General features: G+C 32.4%; 5 protein-coding genes and 1 long non-coding RNA gene across 23 annotated transcripts in view; 3 read left to right on the plus strand and 3 right to left on the minus strand.

The window, feature by feature from the left end:
• The window catches only part of Btk29a (tyrosine-protein kinase Btk), a 27,999-nt gene extending 24,942 nt beyond the window's left edge, over positions 1-3,057 (plus strand). For 3 of the 7 annotated variants that reach the window (XM_070296361.1, XM_070296360.1, XM_070296362.1), the window contains 6 exons: positions 33-226; positions 348-519; positions 686-854; positions 947-1,065; positions 1,171-1,423; positions 1,505-2,414. In XM_070296361.1, the coding sequence (XP_070152462.1) occupies positions 33-226; positions 348-519; positions 686-854; positions 947-1,065; positions 1,171-1,423; positions 1,505-1,606 (1,009 nt within the window). In that variant the 3' untranslated portion in view covers positions 1,607-2,414. Of the gene's footprint in view, positions 1-32; positions 227-347; positions 520-685; positions 855-946; positions 1,066-1,170; positions 1,424-1,504; positions 2,415-2,484; positions 2,762-2,859 lie in introns of those variants that run through there. The other 4 variants (XM_070296363.1, XM_070296364.1, XR_011446982.1 and 1 more) reach the window with 3 other exon arrangements.
• Positions 2,901-6,489, minus strand: Impl2 (Ecdysone-inducible gene L2). 2 transcript variants are annotated; one of them, XM_070296368.1, is made up of 7 exons: positions 6,187-6,489; positions 4,669-4,851; positions 4,424-4,491; positions 4,249-4,333; positions 3,948-4,137; positions 3,538-3,842; positions 2,901-3,323 (listed from the first exon to the last, which is right to left on the minus strand). In XM_070296368.1, the coding sequence occupies exons 2-7, from the start codon at positions 4,849-4,851 to the stop codon at positions 3,288-3,290; spliced, it is 867 nt and encodes a 288-aa protein (XP_070152469.1). In that variant the 5' UTR covers positions 6,187-6,489; the 3' UTR covers positions 2,901-3,287. The 2 variants fall into 2 exon arrangements, with proteins under 2 accessions (XP_070152469.1, XP_070152468.1); XM_070296367.1 differs by having other exon boundaries at positions 3,529-3,842; positions 6,187-6,486.
• Positions 3,171-7,552, plus strand: LOC138933553 (uncharacterized). 4 transcript variants are annotated; one of them, XR_011446985.1, is made up of 3 exons: positions 3,171-5,793; positions 6,111-6,307; positions 7,303-7,552. It is a non-coding gene; the product is annotated as an uncharacterized lncRNA (long non-coding RNA). The 4 variants fall into 4 exon arrangements; XR_011446986.1 differs by lacking the exon at positions 7,303-7,552 and having other exon boundaries at positions 3,171-5,111; positions 5,557-5,793; positions 6,111-7,217; XR_011446987.1 differs by lacking the exon at positions 7,303-7,552 and having other exon boundaries at positions 3,171-3,802; positions 3,911-5,793; positions 6,111-7,217.
• A 954-nt stretch (positions 7,553-8,506) lies between these two features.
• Positions 8,507-13,484, minus strand: LOC138933638 (uncharacterized). 4 transcript variants are annotated; one of them, XM_070296516.1, is made up of 11 exons: positions 12,853-13,484; positions 12,444-12,594; positions 12,133-12,359; positions 11,853-12,037; positions 11,408-11,627; positions 11,276-11,308; positions 10,948-11,119; positions 10,383-10,771; positions 9,917-10,203; positions 9,723-9,830; positions 8,507-9,666 (listed from the first exon to the last, which is right to left on the minus strand). In XM_070296516.1, exons 1-11 carry the CDS (start codon positions 12,934-12,936, stop codon positions 9,567-9,569), a joined length of 1,956 nt encoding a protein of 651 aa, XP_070152617.1. In that variant the 5' UTR covers positions 12,937-13,484; the 3' UTR covers positions 8,507-9,566. The 4 variants fall into 4 exon arrangements, with proteins under 4 accessions (XP_070152617.1, XP_070152619.1, XP_070152616.1 ...); XM_070296518.1 differs by having other exon boundaries at positions 8,508-9,666; positions 11,276-11,353; positions 13,162-13,484; XM_070296515.1 differs by having other exon boundaries at positions 8,508-9,666; positions 11,276-11,353.
• LOC138933640 (protein odr-4 homolog) lies at positions 13,430-18,661 on the plus strand. Of its 4 annotated transcripts, XM_070296526.1 has the most exons (9): positions 13,430-13,482; positions 13,841-13,998; positions 14,573-14,752; positions 14,938-15,143; positions 15,236-15,407; positions 15,474-15,653; positions 15,733-15,946; positions 16,038-16,220; positions 16,290-16,820. In XM_070296526.1, the coding sequence occupies exons 2-9, from the start codon at positions 13,903-13,905 to the stop codon at positions 16,469-16,471; spliced, it is 1,413 nt and encodes a 470-aa protein (XP_070152627.1). In that variant the 5' UTR covers positions 13,430-13,482; positions 13,841-13,902; the 3' UTR covers positions 16,472-16,820. The 4 variants fall into 4 exon arrangements, with proteins under 4 accessions (XP_070152627.1, XP_070152626.1, XP_070152628.1 ...); XM_070296525.1 differs by lacking the exon at positions 13,430-13,482 and having other exon boundaries at positions 13,496-13,998; XM_070296527.1 differs by lacking the exons at positions 13,430-13,482; positions 16,290-16,820 and adding an exon at positions 18,258-18,661 and having other exon boundaries at positions 13,497-13,998.
• On the minus strand, positions 16,955-23,890 carry App (Palmitoyltransferase app). 2 transcript variants are annotated; one of them, XM_070296513.1, is made up of 9 exons: positions 22,915-23,888; positions 22,518-22,678; positions 22,185-22,343; positions 21,841-21,978; positions 21,579-21,733; positions 21,370-21,487; positions 21,105-21,217; positions 20,862-20,964; positions 16,955-18,445 (listed from the first exon to the last, which is right to left on the minus strand). In XM_070296513.1, exons 1-9 carry the CDS (start codon positions 23,262-23,264, stop codon positions 18,147-18,149), a joined length of 1,596 nt encoding a protein of 531 aa, XP_070152614.1. In that variant the 5' UTR covers positions 23,265-23,888; the 3' UTR covers positions 16,955-18,146. The 2 variants fall into 2 exon arrangements, with proteins under 2 accessions (XP_070152614.1, XP_070152613.1); XM_070296512.1 differs by lacking the exon at positions 16,955-18,445 and having other exon boundaries at positions 19,742-20,964; positions 22,915-23,890.
• Positions 23,891-23,982: the final 92 nt, after the last annotated feature.

Genomic DNA, 23,982 nt, shown 5'->3' on the forward strand with positions numbered 1-23,982 from the left:
CTTATAATCTAAGACTTCCCGTTTTGTCGCAGGCCACATCCTCACGTGAAGCATTATCACATCAAACAGAATACTCGTGGTGAATTTTACCTATCGGAAAAACACTGCTGCGGCTCCATACCCGACCTGGTGAATTATCATAGACACAATAGTGGCGGTCTGGCCAGTCGGCTGAAGACCAGCCCTTGTGATCGTCCTGTACCACCGACCGCCGGCCTTAGTCACGGTTCGTAAAATTATATTTTTTAATCTTATCTCTCAAACGGTATAAAGTGAAACAGAAAGATGTGTAAAAAATAAGATCTCTCTCGGCTGTTCGGTGCCACTTAACGGCGGCTTTTTCGCAGACAAATGGGAGATCGACCCGGCAGAATTGCATTTGCTGGAGGAACTCGGATCCGGCCAATTTGGAGTCGTGCGGAGAGGTAAGTGGCGCGGCTCCATCGACGTTGCCGTGAAGATGATGAAAGAGGGAACCATGTCCGAAGACGACTTTATAGAAGAAGCTAAAGTAATGACGTAAGTTAAACCCATTTCTCTTTACGTTGCGTCGAAACTTTTAATGGACATATTTGAAATTGAATCTCTATAAATATATTTTATTACAACTTTATTTTCCTATAAATTTAATACTAAATATTACATTAATATTATAATAGATTTCATATTTATTTCTTGTATGTAGAAAACTGCAACATCAAAATCTAGTCCAGCTATATGGCGTTTGCAGTAAAGATAGACCAATATATATTGTCACGGAATATATGCGACATGGATCTCTCCTCAACTACCTCCGCCGTCACGAAACCTCTTTAGGTGCAAATGTTGGCCTCTTATTAGACATGTGTATACAGGTAACGCAAATTTTCCGCTCAGTAGATGATAGAACATACTCACAATTCAGAGATAACACAATAATCGAGATTTTTTGTTGCCTCTGTTACAGGTTTGTAAAGGAATGGCATATTTAGAGAGGCATAATTACATACACAGAGATCTTGCTGCACGCAATTGTCTAGTGGGATCAGAAAACGTAGTAAAAGTTGCAGATTTTGGTTTAGCTAGGTAAGAATTATTTTATTATCGCATTAAAAAAAGTCGTAATTTAACAAAATATATAAATGAATTATGAAATTTAGCTAATATATATAATCAAACAATTACTTCTAGGTACGTACTCGATGATCAGTATACCAGTAGCGGTGGTACCAAATTTCCCATTAAGTGGGCACCGCCGGAAGTGTTGAATTACACGCGCTTCAGTTCGAAATCTGACGTGTGGGCATACGGAGTACTAATGTGGGAAGTATTCACGTGCGGAAAGATGCCTTACGGTCGCCTAAAGAATACGGAGGTCGTCGAGCGAGTACAGCGTGGTATTATTTTGGAACGACCTAAAGCATGTTTTAAGGAAGTATACGAGGTAAGTTATCATTATTTCCCCGCGTTTCTGAACCAATTTATCCATGAATCAATCTGAATTTACGGATTCGACGAATATCAGGTGATGCGCAAATGTTGGGCACACTGCCCGGAAGTGCGACCATCCTTCCGCGTTTTGAAGGAACAGCTGATCAGTGTTTCCCAAGGGCTGGTCAACGATTGACTCAACCTTCTGCGGTGTATGCGCCTGTCTTCGCCCTCCTGCCGCACAATCCGACCGACGGCGAAGTCGTCACCGTCGTCGGAACGATCGTCCTCTGCCGGTCTACCGTCGTCGAATTTGTCGTATAATTCAGCAACGTTGCCGTCGTCACGCAAGATCCGCGCGCCGGCCTCTCCCCCGTCGCCTTCCACGATCGATTTCACTCGTCGTTTCTCGTCGATCACGTGCAAATCAAAAGGAGAGGGCTCTTCGTCGCCTAATACACCCGGGCATCAAGCTAGTCAACAAAAACCATCTTCGAGCTCGACTAACGTGTGCGACGTTTGCAGTTCCTACGGGCATCCGTGGATCGAAATATGCAAGGCGATACGAGCCACTAAAGGTAAATGAATGAACGTGTATGTACGCGCGTGTGTATAATTGAGTTTACACTATTCTATATCGCGCTATTAGAGAATCATCATAATACGGAGATGTGATTCTAAACCTCTTCTCCCTTTTCCCCCTCCTTCCCGCCCGTAAACGTAACGCTCATCTCCTTCGTCTACCTTTTCCTCTTGTTCCCTCTCTATGCATCTTCGAACACTTCGAACAGATGTTCCGGATGTTACGACTTTATCCGACATTAGGATGCGTGATACTGTTGTGTGTGTTTCACATACTATTTTTCCCATATAATTTTTAGACTTTACTCTGTATCGTCATAAATACATTTATAAATAGAACAATAGTATTTATTGATGGCCTTTTGCAACTAATACAATATATACAACTTGTGATTCCGTCTAAAATATGTCATTTTTTTATTATTATCATTTTGACAAACAGTGGCATAACTTTGAGAATCAGAGATACTGTTTTTTGCTTATAATAAACAGATTTAATAAATTAAGCTTGTCTACGTTTACATCACATATCATACTTGAAATCAAAAAGAAAGAGGGACAGAGAGTGAAAATCACAAGAAAAAAAAAACATTTTATTTTAACGAATTGATTGTGTGCAATTCTTATGTGGAGTTAATAGACAGTTATATATAAATGGTAAGTAACTTAATTTGCAATACTATATTGAAAAATAAGTTAACTCTCTCTTGGGACTCTTGTTCTACATTTCTAAACTTCGTACACAAACTATAATTAAATACATATATACAAATATACAATAAAATGAATTAGTTTAAAATATGTTGTACACACACATATCGATAAGTTGTAAAAAATTAGTCTGGTTCTAAAAATCTATAATTCAAGGTTTCTCGGACAAGCGGTAGGAATAAAAATTCTTACAAAAGTGCAGATCGCATAGGTCACGTTTATTAAAACTGCTTTGAATTCATCTATAAATTTTCTTCGATGTGAATTCAAGAGAGCTCTTCCGTATATGCGTCGACCCAACGTGGAAAGCGAATTTATCGTACGAATATTGATCTTCCAAGGAAAAGCAACACTGGTATCGTAAATGTAACAAAAAAAAGTAATAATAATAATAATAATAATAATAATAATAATAATAATAATAAGTACTTCTATAATACATATATAATACTTCTATATAATTAAACTACATTCTGTTTTTAGACAATATATAAACTATAAGTGTAATAGATGTTATTCACACTTATATACGCGGTTGTAGCAAAAAAAGACATTGGAAATGCAGAAATAGTGTCAAGTCTCTTTTATGCGGGATTTTCCGTTTGTCTTATTTCTGATTCCTAGAAGAAAAATAAAAAGAATCGTAGAGTCGCAATCATTTTGTTTTGTTAAAAAAAGATTATCTATGACATTATATTGAACATATTTGGGAGAATTGAACATCAATGATTTTCTTAACTATTAACGATAGTTTCTTGGAATCTATTAAATATATTAGATCTATAAGCTGTACTAAAAATTCGCAAAAGTTAATTACATACGTACGGAACGTACGGGATACAGAAATGTGGATACGCTCTTTTCCGTATATCCCGATTGCACCTTGCAGATGTATTCACCCATGTCAGCCCATTCGAGATCCGTTATCTGCATATCGCCACTAGCGAGAACGGTATGTCTCACGTGTGTGGCGGGACTTATGGTGTTGCCCAAATTATCTATCCAAAATAGATAAGGCGTCGGTTGACCAGTGGCTCTGCACGGGAGAATCACCGTGTTGTGTTGAAGAGCGAATCTCCAGGAAGAGTGCAAGGTGATGGTGGGTTGGCTTTCGCTACTGCATACGGTTGTTCTGGTTGCTGATGGACAGTAAGATGATATTAGAATTATCGTTTTATTGATGATATCAATGTATCTATTTATATAGACGGAGAATGCGAAATATCTCGTCCGTTTTTACTCACTATTAACCAAGAGTACCGTCGCTGCCGATTGGGCCACTATATTTTTAGACACGGATACACAATACTTTAAACCTTGATCTTCAGGTCTGACGCAATCGATCACGTACGTGGAGGAGACTTGACTGACCCCCTCCCATTCCGTGGATACGATATTGGTCGCTTCTTGGGCCCGCGTGGTCAATTCCTGAATCTGCCAGATCACAATCACATCGAACAAGTGTAAGGGGAGTGCTGTTGTGTAATGATTCATCACAAGGATTTCTCAAGCGAAAAACATAAATATTAATAGCGATAGACCAACCTGTCTTTCCGGTTCATTTCCAGTTATCCAGTAGACTTGGGGCGGCGGATTTCCAGCTACCTCGCATTGCAATTCGACACGACTCCTGAAATAAATATGAATTTAATGCACGTGATACGTGCGATTATGTTATCATCATATTAATCATTACTTTATAGTAAATATGTATATTCACCCGACGGCGGCTTCCAAAGAATCTGGCGGATTCTGTAAAATCCTGGTCCAAGTCGACGTAAAACCATTCTAGAACGAAGACGACTATTGTAGAGAGGAGCACACGTAACAGAGAGAGTATCCGACTGAATTTCATGCATTTCAAATAGCTGAGAAATTGTGTAGCAAATTAGTAAAATAGTAAACGAAAAGAAATTTTATAAACGCATTAAAACTTTCGCTCAGATGTTCATCGATGATATATACCTTTTTCTCGCCGGCCGGCTTAATATCATTTTTCAGTCTATTCGCCGCACTGGACTGGTCAACATTTGGACGTGTATACGATGTATTCGTCAGCAGTAAGAATGTCAAAGGGCTACCAAGGGTTATACCGAACACGGCGACGATCACCAGAAGATGCGCAAAATTCGAGAGATACAACCGCATCTGGAGAAAGAGCGCAGTGATACAAAGATTTCAATACGTCAATTTGCCTCCAAGAGGGGAAAGTACGACGATATTATTCCAAAAATGTTTCCCTCGAGATACTAGACGGAAGACAAGCGATTATATTTGCGTGATTTTACGTATAATAAGTATCGAATTAATACCGTGATAACAATACGCGGACCAAATTAATGAATGAATTAGTGAAATTTTACCAGGTGGATGATGCAATGTAAAAAATTTTTTCTAAACGAATAATTGTACGTGCAATCGTGACGTTTGTATTTTCATGCATGTGACTATATATGTAGTGTATCTACTTTGCTAAACGCACTTTTTTAAAAACTGTAGATCTTTTTTTCTTTGACCAAAATTTTGAATCAATTGCCCCTTTCTCATCAAAAATGTCAAGGAAAATCATTATTTATTGTGTAACTTTGTATCGCTAAATTTTAAATTAAAATTCTTTCAAAATGAAGAATATTTTATCATCTATTCGTCTCGCGCTTGTAACTTAGTTTTCAAATGGGTTTTAATTTTCCAATCTCTCGTAATTTTAAATATATTGACGCGTTTTAATACAGAAAAAATTGACTGAAAAGTGCGCTAAGCGATAGGGAACACTCTGTATATATGATGCAAACACGTTGCGATTAATTTACATTAATTAGGGAGCCGTTTTAATATCTTGTGTGCTACCCACAGCGGTTAAAAAAAAAGTACGTGAGCGAGAGCACGTCAGATGCGGTGGATGCGCTATTTTGCCTTGTTGCATCAGCCGTTTTGGCTCGGATTGGTTTGCCTTAGCCGCCTCTTGAGATGGAGAGGGAAAACGTACCGGGACGAAAGACACGTGCGCGAAAGGCACGCTTCTCGATGTAGATGCTTCAATTTTTTGTCCAGTCTCTCACGGTTTAACGCGCAGTTTTATTCACGAAATTCGTAAGTTTCAGGATATACACCATTCGAAACAATCAGAGAAATGTGATCTTTTTAAGAATTTGTTAACTAGATTTATAAATACTGATAATTGACTTAAACCGTCAAAAAAGAAACTAAATTTTTCATTTATATATTAGGTATATTTATTGGACACGAAGATTATTCACCAAGAGAGGTATTACGTCTAATGAATCATATTAGAGAGAAAGTTAATTTAATCAATTTCATTAATTGTTTTGAGCGATGTATTAAAAATACAGTTACATTCTGTATAATAAATTCACATATATATTTATAAAAAAAATAATTTTTGTTAGATATATTCGCAGTGGATCCCTCCTTCTCTTTCTCTCTCTGAATTTAAGTGGAATGTCGAAATTGTGTATGACTTACCGTGCGTGTAACGCTGCGATTTTCCGAATAACTCTGTTCGTTCCGATTTGATAAAAAGGAAAAAAGGAGACAAGCGCCCGCAGTTTATCACCGGCGAATCGAGGAGGCCGACTGAACGACGGTATAACAGTTATTGGTCCATTTATATATTTCGAATGTAACAGCAGGCGCCCTTCCCTTTTCTCGATTGGCCGTTATTACCGGGAGTAGGGCGATAATACCACCGGCAAACAATCGAATTCATTATCTGCACGGGTCGTTTGTATCCGCGTAATAGATATCTCCCCAATTTGTTTCCACCCTCATCTACGGTCCATCGATTTTTATATCTCAAAAGAATGATACGATAATTATTTTTATTGAATGCGATCGTGTATCAGGAAGAGAGAAGATGATTCCAATTATCCGTCAGATCTCAATATCGTGTGTAGAAATATTTTTATACATATATATATATCTTCTATATTTCATAGCTCTTTTCTCTCTTTCTCTTCATTGTTCGTTTTTTTTTTTTTTTTTCTTCAAGAGCACAATCAACAAAGTTTCGATAAGCTAATTTGATCTACGCGAGCTAACTTTAAATATTTAAGAAAAAATAATTCTCATCTCCGAGATAAAAATATAACATCATCCCGATTAAAAAAGATTCTCACTGAATTAACGCGAAATATTCGATTGAACGTAATATATTAACATGAGTGCCATGCATCTTTTACTTTTATTACGATTTAATCAATCAAATGTATCTTCCATTATATTAATCGCGATAATATTTCGTCGTTTTCGTTGAATTCATCTTATCCGCGAATCCGATCCCAAAATATGCGGTCAATCATGAAGAGGAAGTTTCAAGAAAAAGTATATGTCCGCATTAAAACAGCTATGCCATCAAATTCGAATTTCGTCAGCGGTTTGGAGGTTGTCCCCTCAAAATTACGCTGAATCTCTCGTAAAAATGCCGAAAAGATGTTAGATCATACTCGACGAGGATTAAGACTGGATTGCTTACTCATAATAAATACATAATAATATTTAGAGTATTTTAAAATCCCTCACTTGTGGCTCCCTCATGTGTGCGCCGTGTTCTTTTTCAAAATAATTATTTCTCTTTTTCAGATACGCAAACTACCCTCTTTGTATAACAGAAATTGTACGAAATATTCACATAAATTTTCCGCTACACGCATTTTGAAATGAAATATCTTTTCGCCTGAAGAGCCCCATGTGTAGAAGCTAACGATGTAGAACAATAAATGTGCGTTCGTTAGAATCCATTAAATGAAGAATGAGAAAATAATTTACTATGTGTGTATATATATGTGTGCGTCCACTAATATTTTCTCAGATATTAATACCTCTCATACAAGGGTTACTATCTCTAGTGAAGATATAAACTTTATAGAAAAGAATTGGACATAATTAACACATTGACAATATTGTATATATATTTTGAAAATTTAGATAATTAAGCGTAATTAAATAGCAACAACTTTGATTAAAAAATTTGTCAGGAATAATACTACAAATGTTTTTTTATATGACAAAACTTTTCAAAATTTTTCGAGTATAGATATTTATCGAGGAATCGCATTAAGTAGTGTATTGCGTGAATAAAATCTCAAAATCTATCTGAAAATTATCTCGAGACCATAAAATCTTTTACACACAAGATCTCTTTTATATTTTCTTTATATTATCATAGATCGAAAAGTCTCATATTAATTCGAATTAACGCAATAACTGAAAAAAGAAAAAAATTCTCTTCGATGAAATATATTTTAATTATTGAAAATATTAAATAAAACAAATATATACATCGTCTAATTTTACAATTAACGTGTCAATATTCTTAAAGAAAAACATCATTATTTTAATTCATCAACATCATGACAATGTTAAAACGGATATTGAATTGTGTTATGTGTTAGAATTTCAAATATCACAATATACTATGCATTTATTGTCTTATTTTCTTTCAATACTGATAATTATAGCGCATTTTCTCCTATTATTAAGATATAGCGTACAAACACAAACCGAATAATGGTTAACATATATTAATGTGTTAAAAATTATTTTAAAAATATGACTGCACTCAATGATGTAAAAAAATCAACATTGATTATTAAAATACTTTAGCAGTCAAAACTTAAAATTTTATATTGCATCTTCATTTTGATTGGAGGAAAGTGAACAAAATGAGAAATACTGAAAAGTTAAGAATACACTGAAATTATATATTTATTTTAATATTGTCAATATATTCATATTGAAATTATTCATTTTTCAGATCATCAGATTACATTGCATTATCTTTTATTATGAAAAAGTATGTAATGACTACTTCACTGGACGATAATGACATCACTGTTTTCTAATAGCACTTCGAGATGATCAAATCAAAATCATTTGTTAGCACTTTTAATTTGAAAACGAACACATCCATTGTATATCATAAAACTAGAAAGGTCACGCGATATTTTTTACAATACGATTTATTTACATTTTTTTAAAGCGCATTTTTTTATTGAAGGGCAACTATTTCTGTTATTAAGCGCGCTCAAGGATATGGGATGCAGTTACGAAAATAAAGTATAGATCAAAGCAGCAAGAAAAAGTAATAGTAATAAAAATAAAGCAAGCAATAAAATGATTTGATTATCACGTATAGCTCTTAATCGATCTGTTTCCTTTAGTTGTGGATATTCAATATCAGAGCCTTCAATTTCATTTTTAATAAAAAGTAAATTTTAAAAAATTGTTAAATTTACGCAAAATTGCATTTATAATAATGCTATACTTTTTTAGAAAGATTGTGCATAATTACAGAAATTTTTATAAATATATTTTAACTATACAAAATGTGTGTACACAATAAGTGATATGAAATAAAATACAGATAATGAGAATACTTGTTGGAACAAATTATATATATATATACATATGTATAAAATTTCTCAACATTTTTATTAAAAATATATATATATATATTATATAGTAAAATATATCTATATCAATATGATAAATGTATAAAGTTAAAATTTAAATTGGTATATCTTTATGATATTATGCAAAATTGAGTTCAAGGAGCGGTTTATAATTAACGAATTCTGAAAATACACGACACAATGATTGTCTTAACTTCAATGTTATCGAAGAACCTCAAGTAACTCGCACATACAAATCTTATCAAAACAGAGAAAATGTCTATAGACATTGCCCTATTTTCAATTGAGGTAGTATCTTTGATTAACAATAAATTTATGTTAATTGCAATCACTTCGCATTGAAAACATGAATAAAATATCATTATGTTGGACAACTATAAAATATAATAATGCTAAGATCCTGTAACAATTTATGGTATTAAATGACATTTTTCACATTATTGACTCCATTTTCACGAGTCTCAAGTGCTGCTGTAAAAGATTCTCTTTTGTCTTCAATTGATATTTGGAAATAAGTGGTTTTATCATCGATCTAAAAATATCAAAATGATCTTACGAAATATTTCAAATATTACATGACATACTTACAAGTCTAAACACAATTGTGCAAGATGCTGTGGCATGCGATATCGCGCATGAGGAGAGAGATCCAGAAACGGATCGTTCACATTTGCCGTGCTTTCCAAACCTTCGAATCTACACGAATAAAACATATAGTACGAATTATATGGCATAGAAAAAATCTTTACTTAACGAAAATAATTGTTTATTATAAGCCTCACCTCACAACGAAATGTCTGCGATACTGGTGCACGGCATCATTTGTATTACGTTTTGCTAATTCAAGTACAACGGGAAATGCCACGTCGCGAAAATCACCGCCTATTTCATAATATTTACCGACTTTATTCAGGCTCGAATCGTTTTCCCTTGACGTAACGATGGATCTTATTGTCGGTGTATCTATCCAAATAGCACGACATTTACCGTTAAGCAATTTGGTGAACCATGAAACAGGACCAATTTTAGCTACGTTATTCCATTCAGCTTCATCATACCAGTCGTATACCTTTAAAAGCAATAGCCGTGAGAAACATCCTTGACAAATTGTATTATTCTTGGCATTATATAAATGAGAAAAGTTTAATCAAGATACTTTTTTAAATCATAAAAATTTTGATTAACATATGTTATAGATATCATGTAGAATGTAATATCGACAATTAATCTACGGAATAGAAAACTTACAGAACAGGAGCACATCTTGGCAAGTGTTTCACGAAAATCTTTCATCAATGCCATAAAAGATATCGAATTTTTAGTGTAAAGAAGAACAATATCGTCAGAAGAAAAATTATCGTGATCGATTTCTTTCTCATTGTCGTTGTTATCAACGATACTGAGATCGGTGGATCGGAAACAAGCAGAGTTCAGAAAATCATCGTGTTGTGGATTAACATATAAGGTAATCTTCTTCTTTCGAATACATAGATGCCAGAAACATAATGTCCCGATTATCCCCGATACGATCAATACGATAACGATGATCGGCAACAGTAGATGTAAGTTCGCAGTCAGCAATTTATCTGATTTTATCATCTCACCACTCTTGTGATATAACGAAGCATTCATGCAACCTACAAACATAATTTGCAATACACATAGTTTGTTTATAAAAATAAAGTTTCTGTAAATTAATAGTTGGCAAAATACTAGATGGCAAAATAAGTATAATATGAATAAAAGATATTATTATTTCTTTAATTAACTTTAACTTTTTTTGTAATATATTTTATCTTTGACTTGAACTTACGTTTCACCCATGTACATGGCATCGTATTTGCATGCGGTGGCTTCCAGATAGTATTTTTATAACACCGATCATCAAATATATTAAATATGAAGCAATAACGTGCAGTTGGTGTAGTTTGTATTTGAAAATTACACTGTACAATCTTCATATATTCCCCGCTCCCTGTATGCATCTATTTAATCAAAGTTTATATTCAAGGTAACATTTATACATACGCACATACAGATATATATATATATATATATATATATATATATATAATTAGATCTGGATTTTGATTAAAATAATTTATTGCAATCCAAAAGTAGTCAAAAGAGATAATATTTACCAATTTTACATTGCAATGATTTTCCAGTGTTTCCTTAAAATTAGTTGGTAAAGATAAAAAATTAAATCTGGATGTTAGCTGCAAAAGAAAAGAAATAAGATGCATACATATTTTTTAATAATTATATATTACCAGATTAATTGTCCATGTGGATTTTAGTGGTTCTCCATTCCAGACGCAACCTTGTTCTGAATTTTTTAATGGTGATATCAATGCCACTTCAAGTAACAATCCTGTATCTATTGGTAGGGAAGCATCTAATGTAAAATTTGTTATTTCATGTCTGTAATATATATATATATATATATATTCTATTTTATATTTTAATTTCTTCACAATATCAAGAAATTTTCTAAAAATAAATTTATCTTATGCACACAATAGGAGATAGATTATTATTCTTTAAGATTTTATGATTAAATATATATACAGGGTGAGTCACTAGAAATTGCCTTCTAAGATATCTGTATAAATATTGATTGACACAAAAACGTAAAAAAGATATTTTGGAAGGCAGTTTTTAGTCACTCATCTTGTATATACATTGATTTATACATAACAATTATTATTACTATACCTTTGATCAATGTTATAATTTGAGTCATATTTACAGATAAACTGTGGTTCTGTCACTTCTGTACGTTGATAAGTAGTGTTTACAAATTTATTATAATCCTTTATTGCATGTTTTTGTCTACCTATGTAAAATCGAACTGCATAGCATCCTGTAAAGATGTGTTGAAACCACAGTTTAATATTGTCCTGAAATATCAATTGCAAAATTTAATACTAGGCATTAATTATATATATAACATTTATATACAAACATATATATAGGTCTTAATATTGTTTATTACCTCGCATAAGGATACTGTCGAATTATCATTATATTTTACAGATTGATTAGTGTTCCTAAGAATACACAGGGCCCTCTTTATGGTATGTACATTTGAATTAATGCCATCCATTTCTTTAAACTTATACTCTTTACATTCTCTTTCATTTTTAATCAAAGGATTAACTAATAAGGCTACCTCTAATCCGCATTCTTTTTTGGGAGGTGCAAACTCAATTTTCAGAGAAACTTAGATAAAAAGAAATATTAGTGATTAAGTGATATAACCAGTTGTTCTTTGAATCAATTATTCAATATAAGAGAATGATGTACCACTTAAATTCCATCTGTTTTCATCCCTCTTTACATAAAAATTGATATTGTCAGGAACATCTTCAGCAGTACAATAATTAATAACTGAAGGATGGTATTTAATTATATTATAATTATCTATATCTCCATGACATTTTTGCTTAAACTTATACTGAAAAAAATATATATATATTGTATATATAAATAAAATACATATAATAATGTATATACACACATACAATATAAACATCATTATGTATATTTTATTTTATTATATATATGTTTGTGTGTGTCACACATGATAATTTATTTCACACCCTAAAAAAGTCTTTTATCTATTATCGCTCGTAAATAAATTACAAAGTCATATAAAGTAGCATAGCATTACATATTATTTTCTCGAGATAGATAAGTTTATCGTACAACTCACAATGCATGGCACATCGTCCAACATAAATTCATCTGCATGTACAAGAATAAATAAGAGAAAAATGACACATTGTCTACTGTACATTGTCCACTTGTATCTTACAAACAATATTCATTTTAAACCGCGCTACAAATGAGATACACCGTATTGTATAATTATGCACAGGGAGCAGTTTATTCTTTGGCTATATCTGCTCCAATAATTATTTAAAATAATATAGATTTTTTCCGCGCTCGCGACATGCGGGTACAACACGTAGTAATAGCAACCGAATTGCGGCGCATTACACGCTTACGTTTCATTTATCACCTTTATCATGACCTTTATCACACTCTATTCAGTCGATAGTAGCGAACGTGCTAGTGAACAGTAATCGACACCAATTCCATAAGAGATTCTACTCACGCTTACAAGAATGAGTTATGGAATACGGGACGTTGCAGGCTGTGACTCGAACCTGCTCGCGAGTTTTTCTATCTGACAGCCAAGATACATCCGTTACACGGGGTCTGCATTATCTCGCTAAGGTAACATTGGAGATACGCACCGACGGTGTGATTTAATCGACAATATCGAAGAGTGAATAGTTTCCAATTCCTAAAAGTAAATGTAACGGTGCTACTGTACGAGGTACGGAAGATATCCCATGAAAAACGCTCTCAGTCTCATGCATAGACATTATATATTATATCTAGATCGAGCGTTTGCCTTTATTTAAGGAGTGAGGGTAACGATGCACGAGAAAAGATAGAAAAGGACATACTCTGTTTCGTGCCTCTTGCGTTCTCTCTCGCTCGCACAGAGCATAGCACTCTCTTTCGTCATGCTACGTGCGAGCGAGAATTTAAGGGACACGAAACAGAGTATGTCCTTTTCTACGTGCACCTCGGCTTCCACCTTCCACTATCCACTCCTCAACACTCGATCTAGATATACTATGTCTATGGTCTCATGTTTCTTTCTGATTATTGTACATTATACGCAATAGTATCGAATTCAATTGAATATAAGTGTATGGAGGATCTGTCGAGAAGAGTATAGAAGAAAAAAATGGGACGAACAATTTACGCCGAGGAACATCTTCGCACATATTTAGCATCTCTAGCAAAACCGGACGGATATGTAATGGGATTAATTTTAGGACAGGTTCGACTGTATATATTTTTTTAATCTTTCAATCTTCCCCATGTCATGTTCCCTCGTTTTTAACACAAACATATGTGAAAAGCAAACAGTGCAAACTTATTTCAAGTTACTCTTGAAATTATCAAAATTCAAGCGTATATACTGTTCCAAAAATTACTTTCTTTTTTAATCAACTTAAAAACAACAGTTTGATTCTTAATTTTTGAGAGTTCACATATGGGTTATTTTGATTCTATCGATACTTTAACAATAGAATGGTCTCCTAGAAGGAATTTAAAAAAAAAATTTTTTTAAATTTAATTAATATAATTAATAGTTTAAAATTTATTTTTTAATTTTTTAATTTTATATATGATTATTTTCTGCAAATATCAAGATATATATATATAAATTTTTGTAAATTTTTTCAAGCACTTTGAGACAGCTAAAACTGTGATAAGACATTGTGACCCATATGTGACCAGGAACAAAGCAAAAAAAATGTGTGACTTATAAGGTTTAAGTATTAGATTTAATAGAGAGAGTAAATCATATGTAATATGCTTGTATTAACTTTTGCAATTTGATTTTACAGAGTGTTGGACAAAAAGACTATGTAGTGCATTTAGCAAAGACACCACCACCTCTCGCTAAAAATGTTGTCGAAGAAACATTAATTAGTTCTACCTCGCTTGAAGAACAGGATACAGCAAATACATATATTAAATCCATTAAGGATATACCTATCAGTTGGATTGCTGATCATGCTAAACATGTATGTTACATGTATGTTATTGTCTTCTTGACAAAATTGCAGAGTAACATATACAAAACTTGATTCCGTATTTTTATTTCTTATTTTAATTCTCATCTTCTTTATACAATATATATTAAAATAGCACAGTATATATTGCATAAAGATAGAAGTAATAATGTTATCTTGTTTTATTTCATTTACAGGTTACAAAAATGTTGCCTGGTGGAATGTGGGTACTTGGTGTATTTATCGTCGGACCTGAAGATACATTGGATAATACTAATAATGTACAGAAGCTTAAATCAGTTCTTAGCGCAATTTACAAAACTTTATCATGGAATAACAAGTACCTTTATGGAAATAACCCGGATGAGAAGATTATACTAAGTTTTAACAGCATCACGCAAAAGTATGCTGCCTTTGATAGTTTAAATAAACTTGAATTCTTTATATATATCATATCTCTTAACTAATATAGTAACTTTTTTTATATATTTTTAGATATAGTTGCAAGTTTATAGACATTACTAAAGATAATATATTAAAACCAGCCGACTGGAAATTCCAAGAAAGAGCAGCTAAATGGCACCAACTTGAAGCTTTAATAGACTTTGATAGATTATTTCTTATTGCAGCAGATAAGAATCCCGAGACTTTCAAAAAACAGCTACAGGTATTGATAATTGAACAATTTATTATTTTTGCAATACTATATGGACTAAAAACATAAACCTCACAGAATATCTTGGCAAGTGTAGCAGATTTAATAGATTCTTCACTCATCGTTATCGAGGGAGAAGTCGGAGCTCCGGATGACGCATTGGAAATGATTGGCAAAAGAAAGAAAAATAGCAAAGAATGTAAAAATAAGAAAGACAATAACAATAATTCGTTTCAAGTTAATCTATACATTCCCTGCGTAAGTACAAATTTATTTAAATATTACATTTATATAGTTGGAAAATTAATTTATTAAATAAAATTTATTATCTTGTTAGGAGCAAAGCGATACTAATTCTTATATAAAAGTAACATCATGTAGCGCATCAATACGACTAGTAGGACAATTAGTCAGTAGAACATTCCTACATCAAAAAGCAAGTATTGCAGAAGCCAACATGGCTGTGAAACAAGATATAGTAAGATCTCTGGCAAGTAGATTGGAAATGCATTGGGATAGTTTAATAGAAGAGGAAAATGGTTCTCCCGAAGGTAAATTGCTAATAACTTTTTAAAGAATATTTCTCTTATAGTATAACATAGATTTTGAAACATTTATGTTCATGCAATTTTTTATTTTTAGAAAATATCACGTTGCATGAACCACCGCGAAGGGTATTGATAGCCTTACCAGAAAATAAAGTCACACTATCAGATTATCTATTTCCCGGCGAAGGGCCGCAGGAGGCATTATTGTCGTTACAAGAACTTTTAGATCTCAAAGTACAAGAAAGTCAAGTACAAAAAGAAATCGAGCTACAAGCTGGTAAGTAGAAATGTTTCATTATAATAACTTGAAAAGTTGCACATACATCATTCTTTAAATATGATACAGATCCTACAGAATTTTACTGCCAAAGCGATATCAATAATAAATCGTTGGACAGTAGTACTGATACAACTAAAAGTAATTGTCAAATAAGCATTTATCAAATAACCGTTTATCTTACTGGAATAAGTGTTGCGCTTATGATATTGATAATAGCTGTCCTTGTGAATCAACTACTCACGGTTTAATATATATTCCACGTTTGTATTTTATTAATAATGCACATGAGAGAGATACAGGCACACACACTTTGTGTGTCTTATACAATATATGTCTATTTTAAAATATAATACATTTTTTTAAACCATGTCTATAAGTAAATTCTGATGTAAAAATATTAACTTATTTAATATATGTTACACAACAAAAACTAATATACATAATACTTATTATTTTTTTATAAATATTGTTAATGCGCGATATTTTTATTTATAAGATGACATTCTCACACACACATAGTTATATGAATATTTTTATATTGATTAAAATATGGCAAAACTGTGCAAAACAAAAATTACAATTGTGGCCATTTAAAAAATAAATGGTATGAATTTTACAAGAAATTGTTCATATATAATATATATTTTGAGAGGAGATACAATAAAATACTAGCAAAAGTTTTCAACTTGCATTATATATTATACATATGTGGATTTCATTATACACCTACATAATATATACATATACAGAGTATTATACATATGTCTTATATACAAAAGAATAGCATTTGTAGTCTTTATAATGGCAACCCTTATATTATTAATATGACATCTCTGCTATTTTATTAATATATTCTTCAATGTTATTCATATGAATAATACGTAATCCAATAACACAAAATTAGATAATAACATGTAGTTTTGATATAAAATTTCATCAATAAATCAGGCAGTGATAATTCCAATGTTTAAATGCTTACTATCAGCAGCATTCCTTTCATAAATTTCGTAAACATCTGTAAAATTATGCTAACATGTATGAAAATTTTATTTACAAAACTTTTTACACTGTACACATGACAAATTCCTTCAAAAAGACAATATCGCTAAGAATATTCGGAAAATAAAGGAAGAAATATTGTATCATAGTTTTTGCATTGTTCAGTAATACATATAATTCATTATTGAAAGCTATTCCTCTTTCTTTCTCTCTTTCTGGACCATTCTGTATAATATATATATATATACATATAATACATACATACATACATACATACATACATACATACATACATACATACATATATACATATATATATATACATATTATATACGTATATATAATATAAATAATAAAATTAATAAACATTAAAATAATACTTTTCAAAGTTCTTTTAAGAACTTTATAGCCAATAGAAGATATACATTTAATAGAAAAAATATATATTGACTCCTCTTTTCTGGTGTACATGCAATTATTAGAGCTGCACATAAATACGATGTAATAAATAATTCAGTTATAGAAAATAACGATTTCTAATTATGCAATGTTACAATTTAAATTTTTGATGCAATTGTACAAATTTAATTATGCAAATAATTATATTTTTGCTTTAATAATAGCATAAGTTCGGCCGTTTTATTAATTTATAATCTAATTTTCCTAGTTTTTGAAAATCTGTCTCGAAATTATTTTTTCTCCCAAGAAAAAGCATAACATGATAATTATCTACCTTTTGCAATTAATAACACTAATGATCATATCTGTGTACAATTATCATTTCGTGCGGAAATTATTTACGACGAAGATGTAACAAATTGCATTTCATGCCTTCTTAATTCAATATATTAAAACTGCACTATCCATATCAGACAGAAATCGACAGAATTCTTAAACTCTATGCGATTGATGGAAAGCTGAATTTTATACTACACCCATTTTTATAAGTCCTGATTGGCTTCCTCTACCGACACTCGCATCTTCCAATGAATCCAAGTCTAAAGCGGATTCTATCATAGTCGTATCTTGCAACAGTCTAAGTCTAGACGCGGACAACGGAGTCGTTACTGCCGGTATGGAAGATGTATCCAGAGAGGAGGAGACGACGACACTTTGACGAGGAGGTAGCGGAGCGATTTCGTCGATATCAATTGGTGCTATATTGAGAGACGCTAGCGGTATTTCGTTGGTAACAAGTTGACTTATGCTGTTTGTCGTACTACCTAGAAGCAAAATTAGCGATGGTAAATAAATATCTCGATAGTTTGCGGTAGTTCTTTACATGGACAATTTGTACAAAGTGCATATATACTGCATTAAGAAAAAAATAAATCATTGCTATTAAATCGTGAGGGGAAAGCTGTTATATGAAACTTCTTTAGAGGACAAAAAACAAGAAAAACCATATTATACAATCAAAAAAGTGCAGTGTTGGCCATGTGTTTCTTACACACAAATTGTCAGCAATACCAATGTAATTTCTCAGTGTAATTTCAATTATTTAACTCGTTCTCAGCACATTTCATAAGATTAACAATCTATATTAGATATATCATTGAAAAAAATTTTCCTTGCATATATTGTGTTTATTTGTGTGTGCTAAAACAGATTAAATCATTTTTTTTGTTTTGATATATTTCTTTTTGTTCTATCATAAATAAATATAATTACAACTTTTGAAATCGTATTATTAATATTTTTATTAAATTCTAAATTTCTGTAAATTTATACAGAAAAAATTGAAAAGTTAAATATTATAAATATATTATAAATCTCAGCCTTTTCTAATAAAATACACTCAGTGCATTTTTTCGCATATATTATATCTATTAAAACTTATTTACAAATTATATATATAATATCTTTCTTCTATCCATTATAATGTAAAATCCCACATTATTGAGCAAACAATTAGTCACAAACCATAAACCTTGTATCTCTAATCAATACATTATTCTAAAATTAGTCTTATAAAAATATTAAAAAGAAACATGTCACATGTGTGATTTATTAATGCTAGTGAAGATAAAAATCAGATAATTTGTATATTAAAACACTCAATCACGATCAAAATGTATGAAATAAACTTACCAAATAGTACGCTCTGAGCCCTCGATAACAGGACGTAATTTTAAACAACAAAGAAATACAATTTATTGAATTATATCCAAGTTTTACTAATTACTAAAAAACTTATACACACACACACACAAAAATACATTTATATCTAAAGAAAAAAGAATTTTGTTTTTACAATATAAATTCAATATTGAAAAAAATGAATATTAAAAATATATATCTTTGCATATATTTTGCTTTTTTATTCGTCTTTATAATCAATAAAAGCTATCCAATTAAGTATAATTTATATGAGAAAAATGAACAAAATTTTTAACCGAGAATATATTGAATGCAGAAAATAATATAATATAATATAACAAATTTAAAAATTTTATAACAAAAAATTATATAACAAATTTAAAAAGAATTTATACACATTTTATATTTCTTATAACTTCACTTATATATCATCATATATATAACTATAATATAGATATTTTACTTTTAAAATAAAAATCTATGCATAACACAAAACGGTATTTTCAAAAAATAAATAGATCTCTTTTTGCAACAATTAATTTCAACTGCTTGACATTTGTATATATAATTCTTTTTTTTCAATTACCAATTAAATCAAGAACAATCATATAATTTATATATACAAATTAGAGCACTTCTTTACTGCGAGAGTTTGAGAATAGGACGAATCATATTAAAGCTTTCTAATATTGTATTACGAATCTACAATTTCTTTGGTAAGAGAATGTAATAATTATATGATTTATATCGTTTTTTCTTTTTTCTCTCTATAACCAAATCGTATATTTAAAAAAATGCATTATTATTGGTTTATATATAACAAACGTTAAATATCCTCGTTATCACTCAGTGAACTCATAATGAAACGTCGATTCAACAGATCTTCTTCCGTACTATCGCTCGGACATAATGAGTTCTCGGTATATGATAGATCGTTGGTTAATGGTCCAGAGCCAAATCTATTGACGACGAGTCCGATCGCGGTCTGCCCGATAATTGGTATGCCACCCGTACCTAATATACGTGCCGGCAAAATATTTTTCGATATCGGATACTTTAAACTGTGCTCGGTACACCTCAAATTATTATATTTAAGCATATGCGAGGATTGCGCGATTCGCAACGGATCTTCAGAATAACATTGTGGAAATTTTTGCAGATCGGTATAACCGTTCTTCTCGCTTATCTGATAACGTAGGGGATCCTCAGAGTATCTCTGAGGATACTTTTGAAGATCAATGCCATATTTCTGATCCCCTATGCACTGATCATATATGAGATTGTTATCTGAACATCTATGATATTCCTCTCTACATCTGTGAGGATACTTTTGTAAACCCTCTTCGCATCTACACGGATACTTTTGAAATTCTGGATTTAATCGGTCTATCTCGGTGTTATATTTAATATGTTTCATAGAATCCTGAGAGCAATGTTGCGTCGGATATGGCGGCATATAGGTGTCGTTGATATATTGGCGTGGATATTTTGGTAGATCCTCGGGGCAACGCGTAGGATGCCTCAAAAGGGTCAACTCACCGTTTATTGACTCTATTCTCGGAGAATGTTGACCGCTGATTAAATTGTTCATCGAGCCCGTAAGATCCGTGGTAGGACTTGTTTGAATCGTCGTACCATTTGACTATTGTAATGTATAAGAAAAAAAAAAAAAAAAGATGAAGAATTGTAATATCATATATGTTGCTTATTAAACATCTATTGCACTATTTATTTGATACTAGCATACAAAATAGCCTAATAAATATGCTTAATTGTAATTACCTGAGGCTGTATGATCTTAGCAGTACCATACGTTTTATTATTAGTGATCATATTATCATCACCAATTAATTCGTGTTCTGCGCGATATTCGGGTGTGACTATTCCTCTTCGATCTGAAAAGATATGATTTGAGAATGAATGAAACCGACATAAAATAACAGAATAATACAACAATGATAGATGTATAATTTTTTTTGATTCCATAAATTGCATGTTTGCAAATTATAATTATATTAAGTTTTTAATATGTAAGAAGGGATCTTACCAATTAAGCTAGGTGGAGCTGGTCCACATAGAACATAAAAAAAATTTCCGCAAATATTTCCTTGACTATAGGGATTAAAATTGTCCTGACCTCTTCTATTCGTGAATGATCCCTTAATCTATTGTGGGATAACAGCCAAAAAAAGATACAAAAGAATTGAAAAACAGTTGCTTATATAATTTATACATAATTTTGTCAAACCTACTTACATCTTCGTTAGTTGTTTGATTACTGCTAGTTAAATACGTATGAAAGCCAGCAAGGCCTAAAATGCTCCAAACAGAGAAGAAACATACGACTCCGACAATAACGCTGCTCGGAGATAATTTGACAGCTTCTAAAAACGGCTTGTTATCCTTTGTAACTACAGTCATGATATAAAAATAAGATAAATATAAAATATTGTGTTTTAATTTTCCTAAAATATTTATTTCTATTCATTTAGCAATTCAAAAATTGAAAAGCACTTACGCATAATTAGATGCGTGACTGCGCATACAAATATAAAGACGCAAAGAAATGCTAGAGACACTATAAAAGCATAGAAATATCTATAATTTCTTCTGCCTACGCAATTACCGACCCATGGACAATGATGATCAAATCTCTCTGCAAAAATAGTTATCTTTAAAATCATGTCTGATATTCATGATCAATTATCAGTGATTGCTATACAATATTAATCCTGATATATATCTGATAATACAAAAAGAAAAGAGAAAACAAATATTACAGATATCTTTACACATATAATCTATTTTTTGATAAATGATCTACATTTTAATAAAATAACACAATAAGATATACATACATACCTACACAATTGTCGCATAAGCTACAATGAGATGCCCTTGGTGGCCTAAATATTTTACATGTAAAGCAATATTTTAGTTTTACTGGTTGTCCTCTAATCAAGACTTCTTTTGTTCTAGGAGGAGGTCTGTATGTTTTAGAGTTGCCATTGTTTGGTACTTCTACAGCCCAGCATGAAAAATATTTTAATTTAGTATACATGTAGGTATAATAAAATACGATTTTTTTCATTATTTCTACATTTAAATATTAATGGCATTATAATGGCATTATATCTAAATGAAATGATTTAACTATCTATAAATATCACAACACACACAATTATATTTATATACCGATTTGTTTTTCAATATAAGCTGCTTCGTCAGGTGTTGCTCTTGGAATTACTCCAGGATCGCTGAAGCTTGTGCGGAACAAAGCAGACATTACAAATATGAATAGCAAAGCTCCTATTACCGGTATTGCTGGTGTTACGTGTAGTGCCAAATATGGACAACTAGAAAAGAAGATAATTTTATTTTGCCAATGCATATAAAAATATTAATCTTCTTGCCAATAGATTTAATCTCACAAACTATCCCGAGATACATTATTCTTGTCTTGCGTATTTCACAGAAGATTAAAATATGCAAGATGCTGTAACAATTTATCTCCATCTGATCCTATACTGATTCTCTATTTTTAAAGGAACAAATATATAATATAATATAAAATTATATATGATGCGCTTACTCAAAACCGAAGAATAATCCACTTGTTCCGACGATGAGGCACACTGTGACATAGAATACTCCGGTTTGCGGTGCCATCATCACTCGGCCGTCGCAACAAAAGCGATTTCTGCCCGGAAATAGCTCCCATTTTCGCGTGATGTGAGGCATCTTGCTCGTGGCTAGAGTTCCTCTCACGTATTGCCATATATGAACGTAGAAATCACAGTTACGGATCGCTGGCGATTTATCAAAATCGTACAATCGTGTCTCTTTGACGTTCCTGCACGAGAATTTGCACAAACATATTTCATCTTGCCTGCTCCCTCTGGTCCCCGAGTCGAAACACGCTGCGGGAGCCAACAGCAACATCCATGTATCTATTCACCACTTTACGCGAAATCCGCCTGTTGAGCTCACTGTCTACAACGTCGGGGATCGAGCCAGGAGGACGAAGTGACAAGAACCCGACTTAACCTAATTTTATCGTACTCTATAAAATAGAGAGGAGTCCCCAACCGAGTATCCTCGCATAGAGATCAACACACGGAGATAATTTTTTTTCTTTCTACTTAAACTTGACGAACTTTACGAATCCGCGCGATCCGTCATCGTCCGTTTCGGAGGCCACCGACTCCAACCAGAGAGTCCACCGAAAGGATCATAATCGCAAAGGAAGGATCTTCGTCTACCAAAATTGGGTCAACGAAGCCACTCGTGAATCGCATGCGAACATCATCGGCCGTATCAATTAAGTCCGCGACACGAGTCACGTTCCCGAGGATCGCATCTTTCCTCTTAGATCGTTCTCGACATCATCGTCGTCGCGACAAATCTCCGACCGACGACAATAATACGCATATTTACGAAACATACGGACTGTTGTGAAGCCTGTCGCGCGACGTGTTCGCTCGCGAAGCGCCCTCGCGCTGCTCACGCGAAAACGCCACGTGACTCGGCACCACGTGACTCGAGCGATCGCGATTCAAACCGCGCATACCTTCATCCTGCGGATCGATCATCCTCGATCATCGGAATTTCTCTGTCCCGCGGTGATCAGCGCGAACTGTCAGCCTTTTTCACGACGATA

Source organism: Polyergus mexicanus, unplaced genomic scaffold (assembly GCF_030449975.1).
Source record: "Polyergus mexicanus isolate NDT 795.1 unplaced genomic scaffold, iyPolMexi1.0 SCAF_5, whole genome shotgun sequence".
NCBI classification, from domain to species: domain Eukaryota; kingdom Metazoa; phylum Arthropoda; class Insecta; order Hymenoptera; family Formicidae; genus Polyergus; species Polyergus mexicanus.

What these genes read in the sequence shown, in the direction of transcription:
- Impl2 (XM_070296367.1), bottom strand. Translation starts at nt 4,851, where the DNA reads ATGCGGTTGTATCTCTCGAATTTTGCGCATCTTCTGGTGATCGTCGCC. An exon ending in AGCCGGCCGGCGAGAAAAAG is followed by an intron (nt 4,492 to 4,668) that starts GTATATATCATC and finishes TCTTCGTTCTAG; the next exon opens with AATGGTTTTACGTCGACTTG. An exon ending in TCTTTGGAAGCCGCCGTCGG is followed by an intron (nt 4,334 to 4,423) that starts GTGAATATACAT and finishes TATTTATTTCAG; the next exon opens with GAGTCGTGTCGAATTGCAAT.
- LOC138933638 (XM_070296515.1), bottom strand. Translation starts at nt 12,936, where the DNA reads ATGTACAGTAGACAATGTGTCATTTTTCTCTTATTTATTCTTGTACAT. An exon ending in AATTATAACATTGATCAAAG is followed by an intron (nt 11,628 to 11,852) that starts GTATAGTAATAA and finishes ATTTATTTTTAG; the next exon opens with AAAATTTCTTGATATTGTGA. An exon ending in GCACAATTGTGTTTAGACTT is followed by an intron (nt 9,667 to 9,722) that starts GTAAGTATGTCA and finishes TGATATTTTTAG; the next exon opens with ATCGATGATAAAACCACTTA.
- LOC138933640 (XM_070296526.1), top strand. Translation starts at nt 13,903, where the DNA reads ATGGGACGAACAATTTACGCCGAGGAACATCTTCGCACATATTTAGCA. An exon ending in TGGGATTAATTTTAGGACAG is followed by an intron (nt 13,999 to 14,572) that starts GTTCGACTGTAT and finishes TTGATTTTACAG; the next exon opens with AGTGTTGGACAAAAAGACTA. An exon ending in CTTTCAAAAAACAGCTACAG is followed by an intron (nt 15,408 to 15,473) that starts GTATTGATAATT and finishes TAAACCTCACAG; the next exon opens with AATATCTTGGCAAGTGTAGC.
- App (XM_070296512.1), bottom strand. Translation starts at nt 23,264, where the DNA reads ATGTTGCTGTTGGCTCCCGCAGCGTGTTTCGACTCGGGGACCAGAGGG. An exon ending in ATCAAACAACTAACGAAGAT is followed by an intron (nt 21,488 to 21,578) that starts GTAAGTAGGTTT and finishes ATCCCACAATAG; the next exon opens with ATTAAGGGATCATTCACGAA. An exon ending in CTAAGATCATACAGCCTCAG is followed by an intron (nt 20,965 to 21,104) that starts GTAATTACAATT and finishes ACATTACAATAG; the next exon opens with TCAAATGGTACGACGATTCA.